Source organism: Acyrthosiphon pisum, chromosome A1 (genome assembly GCF_005508785.2).
Source record: "Acyrthosiphon pisum isolate AL4f chromosome A1, pea_aphid_22Mar2018_4r6ur, whole genome shotgun sequence".
Lineage (NCBI taxonomy): Eukaryota > Metazoa > Arthropoda > Insecta > Hemiptera > Aphididae > Acyrthosiphon > Acyrthosiphon pisum.
Window position 1 is genome coordinate 152,533,106 of NC_042494.1, and position 15,066 is coordinate 152,548,171.

Genomic DNA, 15,066 nt, shown 5'->3' on the forward strand with positions numbered 1-15,066 from the left:
GGGTCATTCCACTATGCACTGTGCGAGCTGTCCCCCACCTAGCTAGTAGAGCGGCTATATACAATGTAGTAACGTACTCGGCGGCTCGAGGCAGTATATTTGACCGCCTTGGCTGGCGTTTTGCGCATGCGCCATTCACAATATTGTACGTGTTTACGCCGCACACTCGTAACCATCACCCATGCATTAACATAGGCGACGCCGGCAACTGCCTCGTCGAGACTCGAGTGTCGATGTCGAAGCTCTAGCGGTGGCGGAGCGCGCTGGTCGCAGGATTAAAATCAAACGGCAAGGTTATTATGGCTTACAAATTAAAACGTTACTGCGACGTGACTACGTGAGCCATTCTCCAGTTTTATGCAAGTTGTATACGAAAGAAAATTAATATAAAATATAAATTTAGGTAAATAAAATTATTAAAATATGAAAAACTAAAAAGTAAAAATTAACTAAAAAATTGCGCCCCCGAAAATATTGCGCCCTAGGCCAGTGCCTTGGTGGCCTATGGGTAAATCCGCCCCTGCTCGGTTATAAATAAATATTTATTGAATAGCAATATTCATTATTCAAATATCATATAATATAATATTATGTACCTACTTATCAATATTAATAATATAATAGTTATCACTTAAATTTCATATAATATTTTTGTTATTTATTTGACAGCTGTATTCAACAGTTAGGTATAGCTAGTGATGGGTAAATACCCGGTAAATATATTTTTGGTAAATTCCCTAGTTATTTATCCGGTATTTAAAATAAATATCCGGTAATTTGGGTAATTACTTCAAACAAAAAATATTTAATTAAATACATTTTAAGTGGAAAGTTGGCTACATATTTTTTTCAAAATATCATATTATTATTAATAAAAACAAAAAAAAATATTTTTAAAACTAGAAAAAAATAAAATTTTCATAAGTTTACTGTTGTTATATTATCTAAGAGAATATATAAAATAATTTTTTTTAAAAAAACAAAAATATTAATTGAATAATAAAAATCTATATTCTATATTCTACATTTTGCGGACATTAGACGGTTATAACCATAGATTTTCTTTAATATTTATGTTGTAACCAAGGTGGATATATATAAACCATGATTTAAGATAAAATAGTATAGCTATATTTAAAAAAAAAAAATACCCAATTTTTCAAAGGTAAATATGACGTGGGTAAATACCCCGGTATTTACCCAAAATATATTTCTTACCCATTGGGTATTTACCCACAGCCCATCACTAGGTATAGCTTTGGGAATTTTTTCCCTAGATTCTCAGGTCTCCTCTTCGAAAATATATAGGACTAAATAATAATTAATAGCCTATAAGAAAAAATTATTCTCTCTCTTGCAGTCTTGCAGTCTTTTCATGGTCAAACTGAAGAAACGGTTTTAATAAATGTACGCCAGTAAACAATTCACGTCTTCACGACAACTTAGTTGTGCGTTGAATTCAATCGACACTCGATAGACGAAAATGTAGTCTCGATTAAAATATGTAATCGAACATTGGGGCCGGACGTGTCAACGATTAACGACTAATCAGTACAATTATTATTAGTATAAACCAACCATGTAAATAGTAAATACAACATAAATATTTATGGCTTATCGCTTAGAAAGGTCTAATATTAATAATGTAATGAGTCATTATTACTAATGACACTCAATTGCCATTGTGGCCGCGGAATGAATAGAGAAAAAAAATATTCCAACGGAGAACTAACACTGACCCAATACCACATGTGGTAGGGGTAGGAATCAGACGATTGTAATACTACAGTCGTCTGTCGTAGCATAATATGTTATATGTATAATAAACAATAATATGTTTATTCAGTGTTAGCATCCAGCTAACAGTTGTCTCAAACAACTCAAATCCTCAAACAAGACACATCGCATCGTTCGGTGTACGATTATTGTCCGATAACTGCGCCGTCAGCGGAGATTCTTGAGACCAGAGAGACATCTATACATGCGTTACTCCAGTATAGCCGATAGCGTAGCTGCAGTCTAGGGCCAGTACTCAGTAGGCATGGGGTAGTAAGTACACACATCACTATTCACTGTTCACTACTACTTTGATCGCCTTGCGTTTCCTGTACGCGTTATTAGTTTCAGAAATTTTTTTCTCTCTAAATCATTATTGAACATTAATATTTGAGTTCACTAAAGCCATCTGCAACGGTAGAAATACTTTCATACGATCGAAATTTTTAAGTTTTGGATAAAAAAAAACATGAGTGAATTAATGATCCAGCCTACAGCTCCGCTTCAAATCCAATGTGAGTACCTAATACCTATAATTTAAAAATTAAAAATTATTTTTTAATATATTGATATTACACAACAGTGTATGGGCATTAAAATGCTTTTTGGCATTACGAGCTAGGCACTGCGCAGTCGGTAATAGTGTAGTATTGTAGTATACGTATTAGCTGAATTTTTCACCTCCCCAGACAATTATACACTATTTAATTAATAATATTGTTATAATTGAGTATTTATACTTTAGTGATGTTCAAATGAAAGAAACTGCTCTTTCAATTATTAATTTCCAAATTACATTTGCGATTTGCGCATTGCACGCGCTTTTAGAGTAGGTACCGGAGCGCTGTAGTCCGTAGACCACATCTCAACAACTCACAAGTGGTTTACGGAATTCGTTCAATGCCGGCGCATGTGTTAATATGCAACATGTGTCTACAATTTATATTGTTGAAATTTAATAAATATTATATGGACTCAAATATTCAATTATTATAAATAAAAATTACAAATTGATGCAATCATAATTATTTGTGAGTACAGGGTTAGTAGTATCATAATTCTTATCCTGTTCGTTTTAATTGTATTTGGTAATATATGTATATTTAATATTTAAATAATATTATATTGATGGATGCTTTAAATTATGTGGACATGTTATACTAACGACTCGCCTCTTTTTAGTTAATATTTGCAACGTTTTATACTTTAATCATTGATTAATGATTAGTGTTATTCAACCATCGTCAATCGTCGTTGTTTTTATAGAAATATGAAAATGTATTAATAATTCATATTATTCGTGCTATTAAAAACTACACACAATTATTCCACTTGCCAGTCACCCACAACCATATTTTCATTTTCCAATTTTGTTATCGTTGGAAGGCTGGTTGTAGTCGTGTTCGTGTGTGACTATGCGGGATATCTATAAAATGTGATAAAACCAATCTATATATATTATATATTATAGTTCATCTTTTAAAATATGTGCATTATGTTTATATTTTTATCTTTTATAGTTATAATTATTATAATATTTTATTATTCATTATTATTATTATTGACCATGTCACCATGATCATAATTCATAATATTATGTAACCGGGCTTTGGAGTCGTTGAACACGTTTAACCCGTAGTCCGTAGATATGCAATTTTACATTGTATTTAATATTTTATATTCATGATAGGACCAACACTATCAATTGTATGTCAAATAATTAAAATAATAGAAATTAAAATAAACTAAAAACGTATAATATGCTACCTTACCTACAGGCAAGGGGGGGATCCAAAAATGTTTCTTTGTGGCCTTGTGTGTGTGGGGGGGGGGGGGGGGGGCGCAAAATTGTCACGTTATATTGAATTATTGAATCTAGACCTGACCAGTGTTTTCCAATCTTTGGATCGCGAAATTCTTTTAACGCGTCAAACGAATAGTATGTACAACTATACAAATACAATAATACTTACAACAGTACAATTATAATTTTTTATGGTCTTAAGAGGGGTTTATATAATAGTGCGTCGACGGGTCGCATTCACCAAAAAGATTTGGAAACACTATCGTCTGTCCTTTACAAAATGTCTATATTATTATACCTACTAGTACCTACTATAACATTATTTCGTATACCTATTTCTACTTTACCAGACACCCTTGTTTTTGTTTTTTTAAGTAATTAGGTATACTGAATACTGATATACCATATTTGATATTTATATACCTACTGAGTTTACCTATTAATATTAATTATATACTATTAATATTAATATTACCTAGTACCTACAATAAATTTTATATGCACCATAGCCCCTGCCCCAGGGACGTCATTTCAACTTTTTTTTTTGTTCGTGCCAAAATGTTTGCAGGCCATTCAAATCATTCATAGACATTCATAGACCACATAGAAAACTTTTTTTTTAGGGGGAGGGGGGTCAAGTGGGGAAAAAACTGTAGAATATATTTTGTATAATTTAATTAATATGTCACTTATATTAGTATGAAAATATCACAATAGTCAATATTGTTACTATTTTATATTTTTGACGAACCTATGTGTCCGTACTTTAAATGTATTTATTGTAAATTGTGGATACCAGTTCACAGTGGTATTTACACTTGGTAAATAAATGTTTGGGTATAAAAATATAAAATACTTAACCGAACCCAACCTACACATTTTTTCTCTCTGCATACACGAAATATATAATAAAACCAGAAATTTACTTTATGGGAGCCCTTCTTCACAATGTTTGTGTTATAATTTTATCAATTATAATATTGGGGGACCACAAAATCACATCAAACATTCTTGGAATCTAAACATTAGTACAATATATTTTTTTTTACCGAATAAATATAAAATATATAATATAAATTATAAAACACTTCGGTATATCGGCGCTTATGTTTATTGTTGGCAAGCGAAAGAAGGCGTTCTAAAAAGAAGTTGGTGCAAATGTACACCCTGAACCACCCTAAACGACGCCCCTGCTCTGCCTACTAGTATCAACCGACAACCATTCAACTCATTATCATGAGTTATGCGCAATGACACCCACACTAATTTACCAAACGCAATTTATCCCGTCATACGGAATTTGATAAAATGTGTATTTCTTATAAGTTATAACTATATTATATTATGTCTATTGTCTGTGATATGTTTAACTTCTGATTCACATACTGGTCAAACGGATGACAATCGACAGCCAATCTCCCATATTAGCATAGGCGCAAATATTGTTTGCGATGTGGGGACTAGGGGGGGGGGTACTATAATAATATTGAATAATCATAAAAAAAAATATGTTTGGGGGATATTAAATTTTTTAGGGGCTTACCCTTAAAGCCACCTTGTTTCGATTATGTATAATATTGCAATATTGTTCCTATTGCAGGGCACTTTGGTCAAGCATTCAAAACGATTACATCCTGTTTTGCTTAGCTTAATAGTCGTCCGCCTCAGACCATATTATACTGTAGTAGATTCTTATTATCTCAAACGTTGATTTTTTTTGTAATCTTGACTACATTGAAATCCCATTGAAAAAATTGCCATTACAATAAAATTCGATATCTGAAACTTCTTTCTGTGCACTTTTAGTTACGACATATCGACAGTTTAGTGTACATAAAGATTGTAACGGAAAGACATGACAAATGAAATAACTTTTGTTCTAATTTATAGACGCTATAGCATTACACGTATATTATAACATTATATAGATTCTGAGCGAAGCAATGAATATATTGATTTTACAATGATTTGTATTTTTTTTTATTTTTTTATGTTTACCGGGGGGCGGCTTTAGTTCTTTGCCTGGAGTAGGAGGGCAATATTCTTTGGTATATATATATTTAAATTATAATAAAATTTGTGTGTAAACGAAAAGTAGTCGAAATAATGCTTCGATTTTCAACTTCAGTGTCTAGTTCGATGGAAAAGTGAATATAGTTGGTGCATTGGGGAGATAAAATTTTCACTTTTTATTAGGTGATTACGGACATTTTTAGTTTTGAATTTTTTTAGTTTTGTTGGGTAAAAAGCGTGAACATTTAATAGGCTCCTGATATATTGTTGCAATAGCAGTTTGAATCCCAAATTCAAAAAGTATAAACTTTTTTTAAATGTTTTTTGAGCATTTATAAATAGGTACTTGTTAAAATCTAAATACTTTTATCAAAAGTTATATTGCTTTACAAATTCATGAATATTGCTTCGAAACATTTTAACATTTTAAAAAATCATAAAAATTTAACCACTTGACTTAGATAAATGTATTAAAGTCAATACAATATTAAAAGTTTTCTAATAACAATATTTACTAATGAGCTATTTTGAATTTTTTATTTTCAGTATTAAAAAACACAAAATTTATTATTTAATAATAAATGTTATATTTTATGTGTAGTGCAAATCAATAAATTATATAAATTAAATAATTAAAAATGATTGATTATAACATATTATATTTATATAATTTGACAGTGTATCTAAGTCTTAATTAATGTTTTGACTAATTATTATTTCTATTTTTAGGGCCTCAATCGCCTCCAGTTGCGGTACCACAACCAATGGGTCCTAATAGTACACAAACTGTATGTACTACTTGCGGAAATTACATTTATACAAGTACATCTAAGAAAGCTAAATCTTCTGCTTGGTGGAGTTGTATACTGATGTGTTTCTGTGGGTGAGTATTAAAACAAAACTTACAATTTTTCTTTGATAAAACAAGCTAGGTATAAAAAAAAATATTTATATTTATATAATATTATTTATTGTTTTATAATTGTTAAGTATTTTTAAAAAAGAGTAATTAAAAAACCCTTTGTATATTGGTTTAATTATATTGTTTAGATGTTTTTGTGGATGCTGTCTAATTCCTTGCTGCATGGACTCTTGCAATGTTGTCAACCACAAATGCCCAAAATGTGATTCTTTTTTGGGACAGTACAGACCATAAACTAAAATACAAAAACAATATGAGTTTAAACTTTAAACCATACCTAATTTTTTTTCTCCCCTTATTATTATTTATTATAAATGACAATTGAATACAGTTGGTTTTCAATGTTTTGTGTATTATTTTAATAAAAAATAATAAACTGTGTATTTATTCTTCTATTTTACACTGTAATAGTATAACATACATACTATTATGATGGCATTAAATTTAAAAATAAGGTATGATATTGTCATAATTTTATTGCTGAAGAAGTTAAATAAAAACTGAGTAGTATGATATGAAAAATAATATGATGTTAAATATATATTGTTTTGTATGTACCTATACTACTATTTTACAAGAATTTAATATAATTATTACTATTAACTATTAAGTCACAAAGTATAAATTATTTGGAAAAATGTATATTTACATTGTTTTGTTAATAAATTAAAATAATGATTTTACTATAACAGCAGTATAGAATTAATATGTTTAAAGATTTTTTTTTTGTGATGTGCTTAAAATATGAAATAATATATATTAAATTGTACAGAGTTTGTTCACAAATTTTGATTTCCAATTGCATTATTTTATATTAAATGTGACCATATAATGTGTAGAATGGGTACATAATCCTTTGTATATATTTCTCTGATATACACAAAAAACATTATTATACTAAAAATAATTGATGATCTGAATTTTATAAAAGAAAAAATGATATAAGGCTAATTTGTTTAATGGACATGTAGTCGATAAATCCGAAATAGTATAGAATAAGATAGATGAGGAAAAGCAGAAACTTCAATTGTGATTTACAATAAGGTCCAAATTCTGGTTAGGTTAGTATGGTCAGTAAAAAAAAAATCTTTATGTATTGGATTTTTGTGTTCATAATTAGGACTGATCATAAAGTGCATACAATCGTGGTTTCCTATTGGGAAAAATAATATGAACTTATATTTCAAAAAAAGGTGGGCAAGTGGGTGTCGCTCTGCTGACAGGTTACAAGTGGATCACTGTAATAGATGTTAAATTTGAATTCAATGACAATATTATCATTGTATAAGGAAAACGATACTGGGCGAAGACGGTCAGTCAGTCTGTGATATTACCAGCGGCACATTTAAGGAGAGGAAACTGGGGCTAATGCTCCGGGTGCCAAATTTTAGGAGTGGGAAAATGTTTATAGTGATACAGTAAGCAATGAGAACATTTTATAACTAATATGACAGCAGCAGACATAAGAATATCCAGTGGCGGCTTGAACTTTTTTTTTCATGACTCGCATTTAATAATTTTTACACCACCCACCCTACATTTTTTTCACTGCTCTCCAAATAATGAATTGATAAGTTGTTAGTGATAAAGTAATGGTTATTTAATATTGGTATATACTATATACAGTAAATCATGACCCCTCTAGACCCCTAAAAAAATTATACTTATTGGATCCGCATGACAAATCAATATACATATTATCTAAATGTAATTTTTTCTATAACAAAAATTCAATTAATACATTTTATATGCACTGTACCTAGTTTTTGAAAATTTCAAGACAATTCATTTTTGGTCATACTTATATCACTAAATTTTAATATAATTTTTTTTTTTTTTATCTAAATTAATGGTATAGGTATTTAGAATAATAAAATAAAGTAAATAACTCAACTAAATTATGAAATTACTATTTATTTAAACATAAGGTGTGATTTTAGTAAATCCGAAGAACAACCAAATCTGTTTATTGCTTCTTCAATATTTATATCTATATCCTTTTCACAACTTAAAAGAATGAGACTTTCAAGTCGTTCTTCACCCATTGTTGAACGTAGTCTCGTCTTTACTAATTTTACCTAGATGTAAATCAAATAGTGTGTCATCAATCATAAAATAATCTTTACTCGTAGTTTACAGTTATTACAATTTGCAATAAACAATATTATAAAAATTTTAAAATTAATAATATACCTTAGAAAAGCTTCGTTCGGCTGACGCTGAAGATGCTGGTACTGTTCCTAATGCCTTGTAAGCCAGATATAAGTTTGGGAACGCAGATACCAAATCAAAACTTGTTAAAACATGTAAAATACTGGATACAGTAATAGTATTGTTGTAACATATTGCTTCGCTTTCTTCATGGTCAATTTCTGATTCACTGGTTTGTAAGGTTTCTTGGTTTAATTCTGATGTTGTTTCATCAATAATGCTTGTGTTGTGAAGATTGGCCGGAAATTTATTTCCATCATGCAAAGATACTACACTAGTACTAAACACTTTGTATTCATTTTTTAAATTTTCTAATGATATACCATCTATCCATTCTGCAACATAATTAAAGCAATTGTTTGGTAACTCTTGCTCGGGATCTTTTCCAAATTCAATTAGACGCTCAGGTGACAGTAAAGCTAAGTCTTTTAAAATATTTTGAGCCCCACTGAATCGTGATATAAATGATGTTGTTATTTTATCCAAAGCCATAAAATATGTGTTTATTTTATATTTTTCAAATGGTGAATTTAAATTTACTTCATTTGTATTTTCATCTTCATCAATTTGCCTCTTCCGTTTTTTCGATCTAATAGTTTTAAAGTCCTTTTCAGGCAGATCATGTTCTTCACAAAATTGTTTGGCTTCATTTATAATTTGTTCATATTTGATGTCAGAGCGCATTAATAGTAAATTTTCTTTTGCGTTATTCACAAGTCTTAATGCCTCAATAAAGTCCAGTGATTTTGACTGTAAATAGTTGGATAGTGGTGTGGTGACCGAAAAAACTTTTTTCATAAAAATTAATGTTACAACAAAACTAAATGTTGAACAAATATTTTTAAATATACTAGCATTTGAAGACGTTACTCTATCATTGAATGATTCCAAAATAATTAATGATTTTAATAATGCTTTAAATCGTTTGTATACAACATTAATTACACGATCGTGAGATGTCCATCTCGTATTAGAAAAACTTTTCATACGACAAATCCGTTCTTCTGGATATAAATCACGTTGACAATCAATAAACACAGCGGTTCTTTTCCTAGCCCTCATGAATTCAATCACTGATTGCAAGTGACCAAAAAAATTTTTTGTGTCACTACAAGAGTCACAGGTATCAACCACAACTAGATTTAATAAGTGTGCAAAGCACCATACATATATCGCCTTTGAGTTTTCGCGTTGAATAAATGTACGTAACCCTGAATAAGTTCCTTGCATTGCAGCAGCACCATCGTACGCCTGCGCACATAAGTTTTTCTTCCAATCAATGTTATGTTTCTCTGTTATTTCACAAAACTTTTCATACAATCCTTTTCCAGTCCCATCAGCTGCAGCCTCTAATGCTACAAGCCTTTCTTCAATCGCACCATGTATATTAACAAATCTTATAATAAATGAAAACTGTTCAATATTTGCGACATCAGTGGTTGTATCAATAATGACTGATAACAATCCAGCTTTTTTAATTCTAGTTAAAATTGAGCATCTTACTAATTCACCCAAAATGTTAAGAATTTTATTTTGACTTAATTGTGATAAAAAAGTAAGTCTATTAATTTTTTTTTTTTTTAATTTATCTAAGTGTATTTTTAAAACAGCATTATGATGACTAAGAAGCTCTACTAATTCTAAAAAATTACCTCTATTGTTTGAAGTTAACTTTTCATCATGTCCTCTAAGGGCTATATTCTGACGTGCAGTAAATATTATAATTTCAATGATGACACGAAGAACTTCTCGATTCTCAGCAACATTTCTATTTGCATTTTCCATTATATGCAAATCAATTCTATAATTTTTTTGGTACAATCCCCGACTAACTTCAGATTCTAAATGTTCAGTGCTGCATTCATGATTCTTTATATTTCTATTGAGATTTGTCCAATCATTTGATCCATTGGCCATGACTGATTTTTTGGCTTTAGTAAATCCGAATAACTTGCAAGAATAACAATATATGCGGTCAGAAGAAGGAGAGTAGGAAAGCCATAATCTTTTTGTTGGTAATTGATTTACAGTTTCTTTAATATAATAATATGATTCGTGGAAAGAACGGCTTCTACCCATAGAGTCTGTCTTAACAGGAAAAATATTACCAATTAATTCATTGGGTAACGGCTGACAAGGTCCTAAGTCAACAAGATAACTTAATAATGAACTTGACACAAATTGAGGAATCAAAGCTGGATCATTTGCATATTTATTGACTTCTATATATGTAGATCCTCCTTAAATAAAACAACAGTAATTCAGTATAAAACTACAAAGCATATAAAATATAAAATAAACAAATAAAAATTAATTGACAATTTAAATATTACATACCAGCAGACTGAGTAAAATCATTTATTGAAATATATTCTACATTTGATGCATCAACAGATTCATTATTCTCTGGGCATGTAGATCCTCCTTAAATAAAACAACAGTAATTTAGTATAAAACTACAAAACATAAAAAATATAAAATAAACAAATAAAAATGAATTGACAATTTAAATATTACATACCAGCAGACTGAGTAAAATCATTTATTGAAATACATTCTACATTTGATGCATCAACAGATTCATTATTCTCTGGGTATGTAGATCCTCCTTAAATAAAACAACAGTAATTTAGTATAAAACTACAAAACATAAAAAATATAAAATAAACAAATAAAAATGAATTGACAATTTAAATATTACATACCAGCAGACCGAGTAAAATCATTTATTGAAATACATTCTACATTTGATGCATCAACAGATTCATTATTCTCTGGGCATGTAGATCCTCCTTAAATAAAACAACAGTAATTTAGTATAAAACTACAAAACATAAAAAATATAAAATAAACAAATAAAAATGAATTGACAATTTAAATATTACATACCAGCAGACTGAGTAAAATCATTTATTGAAATACATTCTACATTTGATGCATCAACAGATTCATTATTCTCTGGGTATGTAGATCCTCCTTAAATAAAACAACAGTAATTTAGTATAAAACTACAAAACATAAAAAATATAAAATAAACAAATAAAAATGAATTGACAATTTAAATATTACATACCAGCAGACCGAGTAAAATCATTTATTGAAATACATTCTACATTTGATGCATCAACAGATTCATTATTCTCTGGGCATGTAGATCCTCCTTAAATAAAACAACAGTAATTTAGTATAAAACTACAAAACATAAAAAAATATAAAATAAACAAATAAAAATGAATTGACAATTTAAATATTACATACCAGCAGACTGAGTAAAATCATTTATCGAAATACATTCTACATTTGATGCATCAACAGATTCATTATTCTCTGGGCATGTAGATCCTCCTTAAATAAAACAACAGTAATTTAGTATAAAACTACAAAATATAAAAAAATATAAAATAAACAAATAAAAATGAATTGACAATTTAAATATTACATACCAGCAGACTGAGTAAAATCATTTATCGAAATACATTCTACATTTGATGCATCAACAGATTCATTATTCTCTGGGCATGTAGATCCTCCTTAAATAAAACAACAGTAATTTAGTATAAAACTACAAAATATAAAAAAATATAAAATAAACAAATAAAAATGAATTGACAATTTAAATATTACATACCAGCAGACTGAGTAAAATCATTTATCGAAATACATTCTACATTTGATGCATCAACAGATTCATTATTCTCTGGGCATGTAGATCCTCCTTAAATAAAACAACAGTAATTTAGTATAAAACTACAAAACATAAAAAAATATAAAATAAACAAATAAAAATGAATTGACAATTTAAATATTACATACCAGCAGACTGAGTAAAATCATTTATTGAAATAGATTCTACATTTGGTGCATCAACAGATTCATTATTCTCTGGGCATGTAGATACTCCTTAAATAAAACAACAGTAATTTAGTATAAAACTACAAAACATAAAAAATATAAAATAAACAAATAAAAATGAATTGACAATTTAATTATTACATACCAGCAGACCGAGTAAAATCATTTATTGAAATACATTCTACATTTGATGCATCAACAGATTCATTATTCTCTGGGCATGTAGATCCTCCTTAAATAAAACAACAGTAATTTAGTATAAAACTACAAAACATAAAAAATATAAAATAAACAAATAAAAATGAATTGACAATTTAAATATTACATACCAGCAGACTGAGTAAAATCATTTATCGAAATACATTCTACATTTGATGCATCAACAGATTCATTATTCTCTGGGCATGTAGATCCTCCTTAAATAAAACAACAGTAATTTAGTATAAAACTACAAAATATAAAAAAATATAAAATAAACAAATAAAAATGAATTGACAATTTAAATATTACATACCAGCAGACTGAGTAAAATCATTTATCGAAATACATTCTACATTTGATGCATCAACAGATTCATTATTCTCTGGGCATGTAGATCCTCCTTAAATAAAACAACAGTAATTTAGTATAAAACTACAAAACATAAAAAAATATAAAATAAACAAATAAAAATGAATTGACAATTTAAATATTACATACCAGCAGACTGAGTAAAATCATTTATTGAAATACATTCTACATTTGATGCATCAACAGATTCATTATTCTCTGGGTATGTAGATCCTCCTTAAATAAAACAACAGTAATTTAGTATAAAACTACAAAACATAAAAAATATAAAATAAACAAATAAAAATGAATTGACAATTTAAATATTACATACCAGCAGACCGAGTAAAATCATTTATTGAAATACATTCTACATTTGATGCATCAACAGATTCATTATTCTCTGGGCATGTAGATCCTCCTTAAATAAAACAACAGTAATTTAGTATAAAACTACAAAACATAAAAAAATATAAAATAAACAAATAAAAATGAATTGACAATTTAAATATTACATACCAGCAGACTGAGTAAAATCATTTATCGAAATACATTCTACATTTGATGCATCAACAGATTCATTATTCTCTGGGCATGTAGATCCTCCTTAAATAAAACAACAGTAATTTAGTATAAAACTACAAAATATAAAAAAATATAAAATAAACAAATAAAAATGAATTGACAATTTAAATATTACATACCAGCAGACTGAGTAAAATCATTTATCGAAATACATTCTACATTTGATGCATCAACAGATTCATTATTCTCTGGGCATGTAGATCCTCCTTAAATAAAACAACAGTAATTTAGTATAAAACTACAAAACATAAAAAAATATAAAATAAACAAATAAAAATGAATTGACAATTTAAATATTACATACCAGCAGACTGAGTAAAATCATTAATTGAAAATTAATTATTTGTAACTAATTTAGGTAATAATATTTAATTAAGGTTTACATTTAGACATTTATTTTAGGTTAATACATACCTAATATATTATGATTCAATATTTTATTATTTAAAAGTTAAAATAGGTATGTATGTATTTAATAGAGAACAGAAAATGGCACAAATTAAATATAGTGCATCTAAGTATTGAAAATTGAACTACCTATTTAAAATTAGTTTTATATTTTTAATCCTGTATTGGAAATGCATTTTTCATAATATAAAATAAAATTTAAGTTAAGTAGGTATTTTGTATTTCAATTACATAACTACATAAGTGATAGTTACATAAATGATAAGTAGAGCAAAGGACTTATAGCTTTAAAAAAGCACTAAATATGCATTATGCAAGCACTTAACATTTTTTAATATTTCTGTAATTTTTAAAATGTAATACTTACCAATAATTCAGTTAAAAACAGAGTAAAATTGTGTAAATATAACTTATAAGTATAATAGGTACTTACTTAAATGAGGTGAAAAAAAAGATTTGATATCTTTCGTTTTTCTAGCGCTATTTTTAAGGTTTTTCAATTTACAAGCATTTAAATGCCTGTTCCAGTTTGTCAAGTTCATTGACGTCTTAATCTTACCACACGCACATTTTGTTTCATCCATAGTATATATTTTAAAATGTAAAAGTATAATATGGGTAACGTGGGTAAAATGATGAACTTCAAAAATCTTAAAACAAGTACAGTTCTGCGGATTACGATTCATAAATCACGCTGCCTAGCTTAGTGCCTGCCGGTAGACATACAAGATACAACAAAAATAACTAAATAAGAATCCAACACATTCACTCGTATTTTCTGATCCGCCAATGAACACGAAGTGGACTATCAAAATACCAAGCAGATATCGGAAAATTATAAAAATATTCAGACTATTTATAAATATCCGTACGTTCCCCAATACCCGTATAATATACTATGACATATACATTATAAACAATAAAATTATTAACCATATTAGATAAC

At 28.4% G+C, this 15,066-nt stretch overlaps 2 protein-coding genes across 2 annotated transcripts; one reads left to right on the forward strand and one right to left on the reverse strand.

The window, feature by feature from the left end:
* Positions 1-1,729: 1,729 nt before the first annotated feature.
* On the forward strand, positions 1,730-7,285 carry LOC100164068 (lipopolysaccharide-induced tumor necrosis factor-alpha factor homolog). Its single transcript, XM_008184463.3, has 4 exons — positions 1,730-2,049; positions 2,122-2,291; positions 6,323-6,476; positions 6,644-7,285. The coding sequence occupies exons 2-4, from the start codon at positions 2,246-2,248 to the stop codon at positions 6,747-6,749; spliced, it is 306 nt and encodes a 101-aa protein (XP_008182685.1). The 5' UTR covers positions 1,730-2,049; positions 2,122-2,245; the 3' UTR covers positions 6,750-7,285.
* A 1,109-nt stretch (positions 7,286-8,394) lies between these two features.
* Positions 8,395-14,040, reverse strand: LOC100161440 (zinc finger MYM-type protein 1-like). Its single transcript, XM_016804067.2, has 19 exons — positions 14,017-14,040; positions 13,832-13,918; positions 13,647-13,733; positions 13,462-13,548; positions 13,278-13,364; positions 13,093-13,179; positions 12,908-12,994; positions 12,724-12,810; positions 12,540-12,626; positions 12,355-12,441; positions 12,170-12,256; positions 11,985-12,071; positions 11,800-11,886; positions 11,616-11,702; positions 11,432-11,518; positions 11,248-11,334; positions 11,064-11,150; positions 8,709-10,966; positions 8,395-8,593 (listed from the first exon to the last, which is right to left on the reverse strand). The coding sequence occupies exons 18-19, from the start codon at positions 10,803-10,805 to the stop codon at positions 8,429-8,431; spliced, it is 2,262 nt and encodes a 753-aa protein (XP_016659556.1). The 5' UTR covers positions 10,806-10,966; positions 11,064-11,150; positions 11,248-11,334; positions 11,432-11,518; positions 11,616-11,702; positions 11,800-11,886; positions 11,985-12,071; positions 12,170-12,256; positions 12,355-12,441; positions 12,540-12,626; positions 12,724-12,810; positions 12,908-12,994; positions 13,093-13,179; positions 13,278-13,364; positions 13,462-13,548; positions 13,647-13,733; positions 13,832-13,918; positions 14,017-14,040; the 3' UTR covers positions 8,395-8,428.
* Between the last annotated feature and the right edge of the window lie 1,026 nt (positions 14,041-15,066).